General features: G+C 44.3%; 1 protein-coding gene across 1 annotated transcript in view; it reads left to right on the top strand.

The window, feature by feature from the left end:
* Positions 1-4,423, top strand: part of LOC115083956 (oocyte zinc finger protein XlCOF6-like) — a 39,841-nt gene extending 35,418 nt beyond the window's left edge. Inside the window, exon 4 of the mRNA XM_029588130.1 lies at positions 938-4,423. Coding sequence (XP_029443990.1) covers positions 938-2,796 — 1,859 coding nt within the window. The 3' untranslated portion in view covers positions 2,797-4,423. The remainder of the gene's footprint in view (positions 1-937) is intronic.
* Positions 4,424-16,679: the final 12,256 nt, after the last annotated feature.

Here is a 16,679-nt window from a genome sequence, read left to right as displayed (position 1 = left end):
CCTCACCTGGGATTAAAACATTTTATAGCCTGTTGAGCACAACTGAGACCCAGCAACTCCTCTTTCTGCAATAAACCAGATTTGTTGTTTTGGGTTTTTTTTATCATCATTAACAGCATATTGCAAAACCAGGCTCATATTTTGAATAGACCTTGCACTTCAGAGTAAACAATCTCTGTTATAATCCTTTTTACGACTCGTGTATCTGTCACAAAACTTACATAGTGCAGAATGCATTCACATTTTTATTGTGTTTATTTTTATTGCCAGTGTGCCTACCCTGCCCTGAAGTTCTCGCAATCTGGGCATCAGCAATAGCTGAGATCTTTTGGTCTTACACAAAAAGCCCTATGCAATGAGACTTACAAACCTAACTATGTTAGAAGAAAAGGATAGAGACATTTCAAAGACTTCAAATATGTAGAGAATACACAAGAAGCTAACCTTTCTGAGAAGAAAGAATGCTCTAGACTAGTAGCCCCTAATCTAGTCATAGAGGAGCCTCTAGCACATCTGGTTATCGGGATCTCCACAATGAATATACATAGGAGAGATTTGAAAGCATGGCCTCCATTGTATGCAATCTCCATTGTGGAGATCCTGAAAATCAGACTGGCGTGGGCTGTGTGGGGGACCACTGCTCTTGAATAAGAGGATGTTGAATGAAGCTGCAAGTAGACTCAAGAACAATATCAGAAAAGATTTCCTCATGGAAAAATGGTAACAATTTAAGAAGGCCTGGGATAAGCACAGAAATGAGGGAAATGGCAGAGATTAACTGGGGCTTAAGGCATTACATCATGAATGAAATTGGGCAGATGAGAAGGCACCAATGCTCTTCCTCTGTCATCAGACTTTTTTGTTGGGGTTACCTAAAAACTTTTCCTGCTCTTCCATCATGTGAAATAATGCCTGGATTTTCTTTTTTACCCAACAGGTTATAGGATCAATCAAGAAAATAATAAACAACATAGAGGATGTGATGAGAAACAGGAAACCCACAAGTTGCTTCCAGCCATTGAAAATGAAATGTTTATCCTGGGATCAGAGGGGGAAAGAATCTTGAAGAATGAGTCTAACCCACACAAGAGAAAGAGAATTACTGTAGAACCAAGAACTGATAAATGCATCATTTACAATGGCCAAAAACCTGCTAGATTCAAGACACAACTGTCAAAGCAGAAAATATGCCATGGATATACTACAGGAGAGAATCCGTGTGAAGAGAAATCAACAGCAAGGTATCAACAGCCAGATCCTAAAGGAAGGAAAATTATTCCATCTGCTGAATGTGGAGGGAACTTGAAAACAAAGGACCAGCTTAAACTGCATCAAAAAGTCCACATGAGAGAGAGGGCATTTACATGTACTGAGTGTGATAAAAGCTTCACTTATCTGTCAGAACTGAAAAAGCACCAACGGAGCCACACAGAAGAGAAACCATTTACATGTACTGATTGCAATAAAAGCTTCATTTGTCAATCACGCCTTAATAAGCACCACATGATTCACAATGGAATGAAGCCATTTTCATGTACAGATTGTGATAAAAGCTACAGACAGAAATCACATCTGAAAATACACCAGAGAATCCACACAGGTGAGAAACCATTTACATGTCGTGACTGTAATAAAAGCTTCATTTGTCAGTCACACCTTAATGACCACCACATGATCCACACAGGAGTGAAACCATTTTTGTGTACAAAGTGTGGTAAAAATTTCAGTCGGAAATCACAACTGAAAGCACATGAAATGGTCCACATGGGAGAGAAGCCATTTCTATGTACTGAGTGTTGTAAAAGTTTTATATATCCATCACAACTGAAAACACATCAAAGAATCCATACGGGGGAAAAACCATTTACTTGTACCGAGTGTGATAAAAGCTTCATTTATCGATCAGAACTCAGAAAGCACCAACGGATCCACACGGGAGTGAAACTGTTTACATGTGCTGATTGTAATAAAAGTTTCATTTGTCAGTCATATCTTAATAAGCACCACATGATTCACAAGGGAATTAAACCGTTTTCATGTACTGAGTGTGATAAAAGTTTTAGTCAGAAAGCAAGTTTGAAAACCCATCAAAGAATCCACACTGGAGAGAAACCATTTAGATGTCGTGACTGTAATAAAAGCTTCATTTGTCAGTCACACCTTAATAGCCACTATATGATCCACACAGGCGTGAAACCATTTTCATGTACTAAATGCAGTAAATACTTCACTCGGAAATCACAGCTGAAAGCGCATGAAATGATCCATAGGGGAGAGAGGCCATTTGTATGTACTACATGTAATAAAAGTTTCATTTATCCATCACAATTGAAAAGCCATCAAAGAATCCACACAGGAGAGAAACCACTTTCATGTACTGAGTGCAATAAAAGCTTCATTTATCTGTCAGAACTGAAGAAGCACCAACGAATCCACATGGGAGAGAAGCCATTCATATGTGGTGAGTGTAATAGAAGCTTCATGTATCCATCACAACTGAAAACGCATCAAAGAATCCATACAGGAGAGAAACCTCTTACATGTACTGAGTGTAATAAAAAATTTGTTTTTCCATCCCAACTAAATAAGCACCTAAGGATCCATATGGATGTGAAATCATTTACATGTTTGCAGTGTGGTAAAAAGTTCAATCAGAAATCACATCTGAAAATACACGAAATGATCCACGTGGGAGAGAAGACAGTTGCATGTACTGTGTGTAATAAAAGCTTCATGTATCCATCACAACTGAAAAAGCACCAAAGAATCCACAAAAGAGAGAGGTGTTATTCCTAAAATGAATATGCTATTCCTAACATCAAGATCCAGTGAGGAATATTTCAAGGAGATTCCTTGTTGCCCCTCTTGTTTTTGCCTGTCACGGAATCCTCTGCGTGCTATTATTAATTCTTTTGGTTTATGCATTTCCTTTCAATTCCAGACACACTAATGATCCACAGAAATTACACCTACTATTTGAAGATAACTTGAAGCCTTATAGCTCCTTTGATCTTCATTTTAGTAGAATAGCTCAGAGTAATGAAGAGTTTCTCAGATAACATCAGGATGACATTCAACTTGGATAAATGTGCTAAGGTGACTTCCAGTAAAGGAAAATTAAGCAAAACTGAAAACATCTCTCTGACTGAGGTCTGTAGCATAAAAGATTTGAACAGCAAAGCAAATACAAATATCTAGAACAGGTAAATGAGATAAAAGACCATTAAAGAATACTATAGGAGATTGAAATTGATTTTGAATAGTGCTTTAACAACATGAAATAGAATACAAACTATAAATAAACTTCAGTTCCTGCACTGTCTTATAGTTTTGGCATAGTAGACTGGCCTGATAAAAAACTAAACTGTCTAAAGATCCTTATTTCTTATTTGATTTATATTCTGCCTTCCAACATTTCAAAATGGATTACATTCAAGTGGATGCAAGAACAAGAAAACTTCTTGATGCACATCAAGTAATTTGCAACAATTGGTGTATGCTGAGACTGCATATCCCAGAACCTAAGTTATTGTGGGCCTTGTAGAAATATATTATACATACAGAACTGGTACTCTAGGCTTTCAAGCATACCTAACAGCATCAACAGATCCTAATACTCAAAACCTGCTCAAATGAGAAAGTAAACAGACAGAATCGGTTTCCATCCTTGAACTTAGACGATCTTTTCAATGCGTGGAAGGAATGAGCAAAAATCTTATCAGCAAATGATGGGAAAGAGGCAACAGAATGTGTCGGAAAAGGAAAAAAGCCCAAGAACAGCATAGTTAATAGAAGTATCTATAGCAAGTGACTATTCTGTGGAGCCTATGAATAGAGAGAAGATTCAAGTAGCAAACGATGCAGTCAGAGACCAAGAAAATGTGGCAGAAAGATAAAGAAATAGTCCCACTTGTATTGAGAGCCTCTGGCCTAATTAAAAATAACTTCCAGGTGCATCTTTTTGGCACAATGCAAGTATCATGAAGGGCATTAGTAAGGAATTTTGAGAGACTGATATCATATTCAATATCACTGGTTTAAATGTGAGGTTCATTTTTATTGAGGTGTGTACAGATTCAACTCGTTTGGAGACATTATCCTCCGAGAAGCATTGTTTATATCCTGAGTATAATAAAGGCTTTTATGATGGATTACCCCTATTTTCCCCTTTAAACATGTGCAGGACCAGGCTAGATGCCTGGTCTGCCTTAATGCCGATAGAAGAATACTGTATGGGCGGGACCCTGCTGGGCTGGACCAGCTGTGATCGAGAGGGCCAAGGCTCCAGGAGGAGGAGCTCCAGACCCCCTCTGGGAAGTTTTGCGTTGTAAAGAGGACTGCAAAGTTTGGCAATTATTGTGGATATTATTTGCTGTTTAAGTTAATAAAGTGAAATTGCATGAGAACAGGATGGAGTCAGAGTGCTTATTGCTCAGCCATACTCCCATATCGTGTCAGGTCGAGGATTTTCTCTAAGCCAAGCACAGAGAAAAAAAAAACCCAAAAGTCTCCAGGGAAGGCTGCGAAGGAAAGTTGGTTGGGTCTGACCTGCTAGGAATTTGGAGGCAAACAGTGCTCACAGGATTGGGCCCCAGAGCACAGAAGTGAAGTGGAGGGGGAAAAAACTGCTTTTAAAACAGAGAGTGGTATGTGGTGTCTAGAAGGAAAGCAAGTTTAGTTATTTTGCTTCAGAATACAGAGGCAAGCTCTGAGTTAGGGGTGATATTTAGTGGTCAGTGCCAGAAAGGCAGGAGTTTTTCTGTTTTTTTTGTTTACTTAGAGAGCGTAGTACTACCAAGAAGCTGTGCAGAAACAGGGCTTGGTCCCTTCATAGACTGAAGCTACCAGTGTGTGTGCACGGGGCCTGGCCTCTAACAAGCTTTGCCTCTCCAGTAGTATACTTGGGCTGTGCACGAAGCCCCAGAATGCAGCAGTCTGGAAGCATGACTGAAGGAACTTTGTAAGAGTCAATTCAGAGACTCCTGGAAGGGCAAAGGAAGTTGCAGGAGAGCCTCATAAAGCACCAGCTTGCCTTCGCTGAGGGGAAAAAGGAGCAGGAAGCCCAGTTTGCTCACATGCGGGCCGATACAGTACAGTGCGCTCCAACGGAGCGCACTGTTAACCTGCCGTTGGACGCACGTTTTCCCTTACCCCTTATTCAATAAGGGGCGGAAAACACGCTTCCAATCCGCCGAACCTAATAGCGCCCTCAACATGCAAATGCATGTTGATGGCCCTATTAGGTATTCGCGCCCGATTCAGTAAGTAAAATGTGCAGCCAAGCCGCACATTTTACTTTCAGAAATTAGCGCCTCCTTTTGCCCATTTCCACCGCCGGACCTAATTTAAATACTGAATCGCGCGTGCAGGCGAGTGGCCTGTGCGCGAGCCGGGAGAGTGGGCATTTGCCCGCTCTCCCGCGGACTTTACTGAATCGGCCCGATGGTCTTCTGTACAGAGGGGAGCTTGCATTGCCTGGGAGTAGAGAGCACTAGTAATTACCCAGAGACTGCCACTTCAGAGAAACCAGTTCTTTAAATGAGTCCCTTGTTGGCTCCAGGTTCAAATCCAGAGAAACCAGTTGGAGGCGCTGCAGAGAGGGGCACCGTGGATAGCCAAGAAAGAGGGGTTGTAGAGAGCCCTGAGAGAGGCACCATGGAGAACCCAGAGGGAAAACACCAGTTGAGTGAGTCACCTGACTACAGCTCAGCCCTTCAGTGGGACTTTTCTCCAGAGAGCCGTGGAAGCAGTGACTCAGCTAAAACCAAAGCAAACCCTAAGTGGCAAGATTCCACAGAGAGGAAAGTAAGTGAGCCGGAGGAGTGCCAAAGGAATGATCCTACTCTTGAGTCTGAACTGTCGGAAAGGTCATGGTGGAGCTTTGCAGCGTTGCCTGGAAGGGACATAGGAGAGTGTCCAAAAGGGGACTGTACAGACTGGCCTGCGGGGTGCAGCACAGAGTGGCCTAGCGGAGGCATGACTGGAAAACCCGATGAAGCCACTGCCGTAGAGAGCCCAGAGGGAGGCGCTGTGGAGATCCAGCGAGAGGGGCTGCAGAAGAGCCAGCGACTGGTGCTGGAGAGTGGCCAGAGGGCGCTGAGAGGAATGCTGGAGAGGAGGCACCAGACGCCAGAAAGCATCCACAGCTGATACCAAAAAAAAAAACAAACCCACCAGTGGAGGTCCCACAGCCAGTCCAAAAAGTTCTGCCAGGTGGAATTTGAACCTGGAGCCAACAAGGGACTCATTTAAAGAACATGGGGGTGCACACGCTGGGGTAGATTTTCAAACACGGCGCGTTCGTGTACTTTTGCTGGGGCATCAGGCGCAAGCAAAAGTACGCGGGATTTTAGTAGATACGCGCGTAGTCATGCGTATCCGCTAAAATCCTGGATCGGCGCGCGCAAGGCTATCGATTACGTATAGCCGGCACGCGCCGAGCCGTGCAGCCTACCCCCGTTCCCTCCAAGGCCGCTCCGAAATCGGAGTGGCCTTGGAGGGAATCCTCTAACGCCCTCCCCTCACCTTCCCCTCCCTTCCTCTACCTAACCCACCCCCCCGGCCCTGTCTAAACCCCCCCCCTTACCTTTGTCGGGGGATTTACGCCTCCCGGAGGGAGACGTAAATCCCGGACCGCCCCGGGCCGTAACCACGCCCCCGGGCCCGCCCCCAAAACGCTGCCGACACGCCCCGAAAATGGCGCGGCGCTCGGCCCCGCCCCCGACACGCCCCCCTCCGAAAACCCCGGGACTTACGCGAGTCCCGGGGCTCTGCGCGCGCCGGTGAGCCTATGTAAAATAGGCTCACCGGCGCGCAGGGCCCTGCTCGCCTAAATCCGCCCGGTTTTGGGCGGATTTAGGCGAGCAGGGCTCTTAAAATCCGCCCCTGTGTGAACAGCACCGTGGGTGGGGGTTATAGTGCTGTCCAGGGTAACCCTAGTAGATGAGGGTGAGCGTGAGCCCAGAACCCTGACCCCAAGACTAACTGGCAGAAGGCCAGGTAAGAGGGAGTTAGGATGTGAGGCACTTCTCTGGATGGGATCCAGGAGGAGTGTGAACACTTGGACCAATGGGCCCAAGCTGAGAAGGAGGGGTATGTGACAAGAGTGCCCCTATTTTCCGCTTTAAACCTGTGCAGGACCAGGCTAGATGCCTGGTCCACCTTAATTCCCATAGACTGAGAATGTTCTCTGGGTGGGACCCTGCTGGGCAGAGAGAGCCCCGAGGGTGGGATCAGCTGGAGGGGAATGTTTGTCAGCCCAGCTGTGAGCGAGAGACCCATGTCTCCAAGAGTTTCCCTCTCTGGAAAGTTTTGCATTGTAAAGAGGACTGCGATGGTAGGCAGTTATTGTGGATATTATTTGCTGTTTAATTTAATAAAATGAAATTGCATGAGAAAAGGATGGAGTCAAGAGTGCTTACTGCTCCAACCCACAAGATATTTACTCAGCCATCCTCACAGCTTTCTTTCTATATCCAAACTGGAAAAATAACCCAACATTAAAAGAACCACAGGAGAGAGAAACATCAAAAGAGCTGAAAACCAGGTTGAGAAGTGTCCTGGCCCTGCAGTACAAGAGGAGCGGAAGGCTCCTCTGCACACTGCTCCCAGCATCCCCCGGGAGAGGGGTCCAGAGGTCATCACAAGCCTTCCAGGGTTTGACTTTCACAGCCCCAGCTTCCAGAGGCCCCGCATGCTTTGCAGTAGAGGAGGACCGGAAGGCTCATCTGCATACTGCTCCCAGCATCCCGTGGGAGAGGAGTCCAGAGGTCACCACAAGCCTTCCAGGGATTGACTTCCACAGCCCCAGCTTCCAGAGGCCCCGCACCCTTTGCAGTAGAAGAGGATCGGAAATGTGTGCCTAACGGCGCATGAATCTCAAACCCTTCAATTATTTGGTGGTTAGAGGATTGGTAAGTATAGCTTTGGGAAATCTTTGGACTTATAAAAGTTTGGAGAAAGGTGAAATAGTGGGATATATTCTTAGAGTTTGTGTGTGTCTGAGGTATTAAGCAAGCCAGAGAGAAATTAATTCTAGTGTCTGTATTTCCTACCCACTCAACCCTTGATTTTTAGGCAAGAAACACTTTCTCATTAAAAATCAATCAGGCTCTTATCTAAATCATACTATTGTACCAGTTCTTATTGAAAGTTTAATCATACTGTTGTAGGAAACTGGCTGATTAATTAGTAAATTCATCTGTAAATTTAAAGTACTCTAATTCCAACTCCTAAACTTAACTAGGAACTCAATAAAATTAAGATGAAGACAGCAGTCCAGCAGCAAGAGGGGGGCTTCCCAGTCTTTTGCATTGAGTGTCACATGTATGATTTTTTACCCACCGGTGAGAAGTTGTACATGTGCATGCGATACAAAGAGCTCCTGGCTCTCAGGGAACGAGTCCAATCTCTGGAGGCTAGAGTGGCAGACCTGGAGGAGCTGAGGCAGACAGAGAGGTACATTGATGAGACCTTCAGGGACATAGTAGCCAAATCCCAAATCTAGTCTGGCAGCCCCAGTGCTGCCTTGGATCAGAAAGGTCTCCCAGTAGGAGAACATCACCCTGGTGTAGCAGGAAGTGATCCTGTAGCAAGCACCTGCTCTCCAGGTGATGTATTGTCCTCTCGCACTGAGGACAAGACTCCCAGGGCTACTGCCCAGGAGGGAAGGGTTAGGCCGGCCATCATAGTTGGTGATACAATTATTAGAAATGTAGATAGCAGGGTGGCTGGTGGATGTGAGGACCGCTTGGTAACTTGCCTGCCTGGTGCGAAGGTGGCAGACCTCATCCGACACCTAGATAGGATTATAGACAGTGCTGACCGTCATGGTACATGTGGGCACCAATGACATAGGAAAATGTGGGAGAGAATTACTATGGGTTAGTAGTAGATTGGATAACTCGTTGGCCATTTATCCTGCTATCTCAGGCATTGCGTTGGAACCAAGAGAGGTTTGGGAGGCAGTACTCTGTTTTCTATGTCCTCCTGTTATCTCAGGCATTGCATTGGAACCAAACCTCTCTTGGTTCCAACGCAATGCCTGAGTTAACAGGATAAATGGCCAACGAGTTATCCAATCTACTACTAACCCATAGTAATTCGGATTTGCTTGGATTCAAATAAACGTTATGTTGAAATAGCCAGCCTGCTATTGCATCTAAACAGGAATTCAACTTATTTTGTACTTTCTGTTCTGTGGTGCAAAAATCCTTTTTCCATCTATGCTTGATATGCCAGTTTAGGCCATAGAGACCAAAATGATCTGGTGGTGGTCATGTATTCCTTGGATTACCGCAGTTCCTTGTATTATGGTTTAAGCTGTTGAAATGGATTAAAACAATTTGGTCACTTTTCTCCTATTAAGCAGAAGTTACACTGGCTCCCAGTAGAGGCCAGGTTACAAAGTAAGGTCTTATCGTTATTTATTTAGATTTTTATATTCTACTTTTTTGGCATTTCAAAATATACAACCAAGTGGATTACATTCAGGTACCATTGGTATTTCCCTATCCCCAGAGGGCTTACGATCTAATTTTGTACCTGAGGCAATGTAGGGTAAAGTGACTTGCCCAAGGTCAGAAGGAGCAAGAATGGGATTTGAACTCTGGTTTCCCCTAGGTCATAGTCCGCTGCTCTAACCACTAGGCTACTTCAAATGTGTCTGCATTGCATGGTGCCAGGATTTCTGATGCAGCGATTTATCTTTCTAAACCCTTACCAGACACCTGAGATCTTCCCAGCAAGCTTTGCTTGCTGTCTGTATTGAGAAATGTACATGATATGATTGAGGTGTTTTAAAATCATGAGAGGTCTAGAACGGGTAGATGTGAATCGGTTATTTACTCTTTTGGATAATAGAAAGACTAGGGGGCACTCCATGAAGTTAGCATGAGGCACATTTAAAACTAATCGGAGAAAGTTCTTTTTTACTCAACGCACAATTCAACTCTGGAATTTGTTGCCAGAGGATGTGGTTAGTGCAGTTAGTATAGCTGTGTTTAAAAAAGGATTGGATAAGTTCTTGGAGGAGAAGTCCATTACCTGCTATTAAATTCACTTAGGGGCGGATTTTCAAACACTACGCGCGTGGGTACTTTTGTTCGCGCCACCAGCGCGAACAAAAGTACACCAGATTTTATAAGATACGCGCGTAGCCGCGCATATCTTATAAAATCCAGGGGTTGGCGCGCGCAAGGGGGTGCACATTTGTGCAACCTGCGCGCGCCGAGCCCAGCGCGGCCTGCCTGTTCCCTCCGAGGCCGCTCCGATTTCGGAGCGGCCTCGGAGGGAACTTTTCTTCACCCACCCCCCCGGCCCTATCTAAACCCCCCTTACCTTTGTCGGCAAAGTTACGCCTGCTTTCAGCAGGCGTAACTTTGCGCGCATCACCGGCAGCCCCGCTCCATCCTCCGGTCCCGAGGGCGTGGTCCGGAGGCCTCAACCATGCCCCCGGGCCGGCGCCACGCCCCCAGGCCCGCCCACGAAACACCGCGTCGTTTCGGGAACGCCCCCGGACACGCCCCCTCCCTCCCCGTTTTGAAAGCCCCGGGACTTACACGCGTCCCGGGGCTTTATGCGCGCCGGCGGCCTATGCAAAATAGGTGCGCCGGCGTGCGCAGGGGTTTTAAAATCCGCCCCTTAGAGAATAGCCTCTGCCATTAGCAATGGTAACATGGAATAGACTTAGTTTTTGGGTACTTGCCAGGTTCTTGTGGCCTGGTTTGGCCTCTGTTGGAAACAGGATGCTGGGCTTGATGGACCCTTGGTCTGACCCAGTATGGCATGTTCTTATGTACATCTACCTTCAGCGAGGCAGATGGCATTCAGCTATTTCCGTCTGGTCCTGTGGAATTCTTTAGATCTTCTGAACACGCTGAACCACTTCATCCCTTAGAAGGAAGGTAAAAGCCTGGCTGTTTGGCCAGCTCCTGCCAGTAGCAGGAAGTTCAAGTGTTATATATAGTGTTTGTTTCCAATATTGCGAGGAGTCTTGGCCCTTATTTTTCTATCTATTATTCAGAGCCAGTAGGAGCTTAGGAAACAAGACCTTTTTATTTTGCTGCTCTGGATTCTGTTGTACGGATTTGAAGGTTGATTTTTCTGGGGAACAGCGGTGCTACTTTTATGTTTGGAATGTTGTGGTGTAAATTGGTGGCTTTGATCGAAGGATAATAAGGGTGGGGGAGTTTTGTTCTCTGTATAGAATGAAGAGGGAGATTTTTATTGTGCACCGTTTTGATATGTTAAGGGGGAGAGAGTGGTTTAATCAGACTTTAGTAAATAAATACTTGCTATCCTTTGCACATACATGTTCTCAAAATCCCGATGATCTCTACCGGTGAAGGTCCTGGAGGCCCTTACAGAAGCTTCTAACTCCCAGACATGTTATTGCTTTATTCATTCAATTTAATACATCACCTCCTATTTTAAAAATCTCTAAGCAGTTTACAATCAACAGTTTTCCCATCCCTCTTTTCAAGCCTCCAACCCTCAGCTAATACAGCTTGCTATTGCCAGCTGAAGGAAGAGAATAGAGAAGAAGAACCACTCTTACAGGGCTGGGAGCAGAACCAAGTCACCTCGAGCTGCTGTAAAGATATTTACATTCTCTGATTGTGGCTCCAGCAAGCATGTTAGTCTGGTCTTCCAAACGCTCTATTGCCTCTTGGTTTTAGTTTTATTTTTTACTACGCATAGTTTGTCTTCTCTATTGCTTTTAAATCTTTTTATGATCAGGGCTCCTTTGTATTTAAAGATGGTTTTATAAAGCATCCACTGTTTTAAGATCGAAAAATTAAGCCAGCCAGCTCTTAAGGAGGCTAGGGTGGTCAGGACACCACAGCGCACCTTCTTATCATTTGTCTCCATGCCGTGGGATTTACAAAGAAACATGACGGCAGAAAAAGAGCACAAGGCCCATCCATCCGATCTATGTAGCCCTTACACTTCCTTAGAGATCCCCTGTATTTATCCCATGCTTTCTTGTCTTTGGATACAATTTTCATCTCCGCTGCCTCTACCAGGAGACTGTGCCATGCATCCACCACCCCCTCTGTGAAGAAATATTTCCTGAGATGACTCCTGAATCTTAATCCCCTTTCACCCTCATCTCATGATCCCTTGTTCTAGAGCCTCCTTCCGTGGAAAGAGGCTCACTTCCTGTGCACGGAAACCCTTGAAGTGTCTAGGGGGGGGTCATTTTCTATTGATATCGCACGCGTGCGATACCTAGATCGGGGCGGAGTCAGGGCAGTGTCAGCACCGGAAGGGGAGGAGTCGGGGCGGACGCGGCAGAAACATCGCTGGCGGCGAAAAGGTAAAGCCCCTTATCGCCGCCAGTAGCACCACCTTTCACGGTGGCGCTATTGGTTTGCGAAAGCCGGCAGTGATAACCCTGCGGTGGTGCGATTGCTGCCGGCTTTCGCAGGTCTGACCCCTGCTTTGCCGCCCCCCCCCCCCCACCACCACCGCGCGATTCTCAAAGGCCTGCGATTTTAGAAAATCCAGGCCTAAATGTCTTTGTCATATCTCCCCTGTCTTGCCTTTCCTCTAGGGTGCACATGTTTAGATCTTTAAGTCTTAGCCCTATATGCTTTAGAGCAAAGACCACTGACCATTTTAGTAGCCACCCTCTGGACAGACTCCATCCTGTGTATATCCTTCTGAAGGTGCGTGCTCCGAAATTGTACACAGTATTCCAAGTGAGGTCTCACCAGGGACCCATGCAGGGCCAATTTAACCTTTTTTTCTGCTGACCATTCCTCTATCTATGCAGCCAGGTATCTTTCTGGCTTTTGCCATAGCTTTATCCATTCGTCAGGGCACCTTAAGATCATCAGATACAAAAAAAGAGCGGGTTCTAGGGTTGATTGTGTTTAGAAGAATTATACCTCCAATACTGTGCCTCTCTCTTGGGTTTCTGCAGCCTCTATGAATTATCTTACTTCCAAGAGAAACCAGACTCCTTTCATATGACTTTTCCACCAGCCATATCTGTTCTATGTGCTATTTCTTTTTTTCCATCCCTTTTATATAAGATTGGAAGGACTGAATGATATCCACATCATCTTATGGGAATTACTGGTTGAATGGATCAGTAAGATTTAATTTTTTTCATTTTTTATTGTATGTTTATTTAATGACTCCCCCTTTCTTTTTTCACTGCAGCTCTACGATTGACTCTTAACATGAGGCCATTTTAAATTCATTGTCTGGAACTCCTCCACGACGTTAGGATTCCCTGTTGGGGGGGGGGGGGGGGGGTTTAAATGGATCAATCAATATGTGCAGAATATTTTAATCATTTAGTATGACTTATAATATTTCATCATATTTATTATTGGCTCTTTGCGCCATCTTATTAGTTTAGATATTTGTTTATCTCACTTGCTAACTTTTACCACTTCAGTTAATAACTGTATTGTGTGTTTTGTGCTTTTGCTATTACATGTTTTATTGAGTTTATATTTTACTTGCTGCTGTACTTCTTTGAGTGCCTCGGTAATAAAATAACTGAAATTGATTGGAGTGAAAATTTCTTATTACAAAATATATTCAGAGGCAGGAACTCCGAAACTTAGATACTTTTTTTTTTAAACATTTTATTTAACAGACAAAACACACAACCAATATTATACAGGATAATCATAGCTCACAGTAGGCCCAGCAAGAAGAAAATGATACAGAAACAGCAACACACAGAGCACAGAATTTAGGGTCAAGCCACTTTAAGACTCTGTAAAGACTTTTCAATCCTCTGCAACCAAAAGGTTTTCGGCCTCTAAAAAGTTGGAACTTCTAAGGATTTAGATAAGCGCAACAAATTAGAAAACCATTGGGTATTATTAATCAATATCTTCATACACACCATCTGGTCATCAATAATCAGATTATGTAATACTGTATTACATCTTTTGGACAGAGTTTTATCCTAAATTTTACAGTCAGCATTACTTCATGATTGAGGCCTATAATTTTGTGTAAATAGTGGGTCTTTTACAGGTTTTTTTCCCCTAAAACAGTCAGTGTTTCTGCAAATGCCTTTTCTGCAGAACCTTTTTGTATAAACCCTTGAAACAGACTATGCATTGTAGGCTAAATGCTTGAAAAACTTCCATTGTAGATCCAGCCATGCCTGGGGCCTTCCAAGTATTTGAAATTTCCAAAAGCATTTACATGCTTAAACTGGGTTTTATGCATGTAAATGCATTTTACACCATGTAAGTGGGCTTTTAAAAATTGGTACAATCTGTGCCATTGAATTGTCAATAGGTTTTACAAGTGTAAGTGCACGTTAAGTGTGTAAATGGGCTTTTGAAAATTGCTAAGATATGTTACATTTACATATATAGCTCCTTTGAAAATTATCTCGTAAGAGTGCAAACTACTCTTTTTCTTCTCTGTTACAGAAGATCCCATTAATTTTGCCAAAATGTTTGTAATGCCCTGATTGTTCTCCTCCACCTCTAGACCAGGGTGGCCAACTCTAGTCCTGAAGAAGCACAATCAGGCCAGATTTTCAGGGTATCCATCATGAATATGCATGAGATAGATTTACATATAAATGAAGGCAGCGTTGGTGGCTCTTGAAGACCAGACTTGGCCACCCCAACTCTAGAATGTACAAAGAATAATGAGACAAACTGAGTTAACATTAAGCAATTGTTTTTTTCTCTTTTTGCCTTCGTTAACTTGCATTTCACTAAGATTTGTTATTTCTGAATGCTCCCTTGTATTGTTCACCATAGTTCCTCTGTACCTTCAGCTCTCAGAATCTTAGATGAGTCTGCTTGACACCAGCACCCATCCTCTTGAAGTTAGTCCTCTTCCAATCCAATCCTTATTCTTGGTATGGTTTTGTTCAGCATCCCCCAGTTTGTGCGCACACCGGGCTTTTAAAATTTGGCCTTTACGAGTAGCCTCGCCTCTGGACTAAGGGCACTACAGCATCATCATTTAAAATTCTTGCCCTTAATGCTAGGCCTTACCCAGCCTGCTGCAGTCACCTTTATGCTTCCTCCTCTTTCTTCAGGCACTCACCGTCTCAATTTGTTTAACGGTCTACTGCACTGCACTTCTCTGAGATCAGGCCAGCCAGCTCGCACAGAGACCTGACTAGTAGGACAGAGAACTTCCCTTACTATCAGCAGAACAGCAGCAAAACAAATTACTGATGATAAGAGGTAGCCCTTGCCTTGCCCTCTGTTCTGCAGCTGCTGTCAGTCTGTCATAAGGTGATAATAAAGTTGCAGCTCCTGTTTTTGTTTTTTTGCTGGCTGTGATTTGTTCTCCTTCCGGGAGACATAGGTCCTCTGTGCTGACATCAGATTATCCAGGGTGGGGGTTGGAGAGGGGAGAGACTGAACCAGCAGAGGCTGTTCTGAGGAGGGAGGGGGCTGCAGGATCAGCAAACATGACTCTCCTGCAGCACTCTAGCCAAAGAAGGTGTCACTCTCTTGCATGCTTCTGCAGAACTCTAGCCAAAGGTCTCATTCTCCGCATGCTCCTGAAGCAACATAGCCTAGTCTTACTCCCTTACACTTTTCAGTTGCTAGATATGTTTGGTAAGTAGTGAGCCTGATGGAAATTTAGGAGAAGAGAGTGGCCTAAATTTTTGGGGGGAGGGGCACAGCCCCATGGCCCCCTCCTTTCCACTGCCTATGAGTCCAGGGATCTACCTGCTCCATGATGGGTCTAATAGTATTTAAAGATAGATAGGCAACCAACCTGAGGAGCTATTAACAAATCAAGGGGTTAACTGAAATTACTACCCAATTGTAATAAACTGTTTAGTAATGTGCAAAAAATCCTGGAAAATCTTGCTAATGAAACATTTATGGACCAAATCACAAGATATTTGCTCTCAATTCCCCAAATCACTATCACACGAAATCCCTCTGTATCTGAACACTAGGATAGCATCTTAGCAGACAAACAGCTACTCCTTTTCCTTCCTATAGTTTGAGAAAAAAAAATACACTCCTTAACCCGAACCCCCTTTAACATTTAGTGAAAATTTGTATGTATTTATTAAAATATTTATCATCTGTCTATAACAATATAATAGTGCTAGGCAAATACGTTGCCCCTCTGTTCTATCAGGCCATGAAACTCCTATCTCACTGTTGCCAGGCACCACGGACTTCAAGATCTCCCAGGGGCCATATTTTCCCTTATGACCTCCGGCTCTTGTTTCTCCCTGGACATTTAATGCACCAACACTCAGCAGCTCTGATGCTCTCTAGTAGCCTCACCTTTCTCATGAGCCCACCGATAGGCAAAGGCCGGATTTATTATCTCAGAGAGGTTTTTTTTCCCCCAGTGATGTAGCTACTTCAGACTCGCCCTGTGGTGACTTATCTTTTCCCAGTAGGGTGGCCAACTTGGAGTACCTGAAAGACAAGACATGTGCCTCCTAAAAGTAGGACAAAAGTTTGCATTGAATTTGCATATATAACTAACAGATGAATTAACCAACGTCAGGAAATATTTCTTCATGGAGAGGGTGGTGGATGACTGGAATGCCCTTGCGGATGAGATGGTGAGTATGAAATCAGTAAACAAATTCAAAAGGGCATGGGATAACCACTGTAGATCCCCAAAATCTAGAAGTTGGAAATAAAGAAAAGTGTGCATGGGGGTAACCAGCACAGAGCGGCTATTACTACTCTTAACAA

Source organism: Rhinatrema bivittatum, chromosome 2, assembly GCF_901001135.1.
Source record: "Rhinatrema bivittatum chromosome 2, aRhiBiv1.1, whole genome shotgun sequence".
NCBI classification, from domain to species: Eukaryota; Metazoa; Chordata; class Amphibia; order Gymnophiona; family Rhinatrematidae; genus Rhinatrema; species Rhinatrema bivittatum.
The sequence above is the reverse complement of the archived record's forward strand: the minus strand, read 5'-3'. Positions and strand labels throughout refer to the sequence as shown.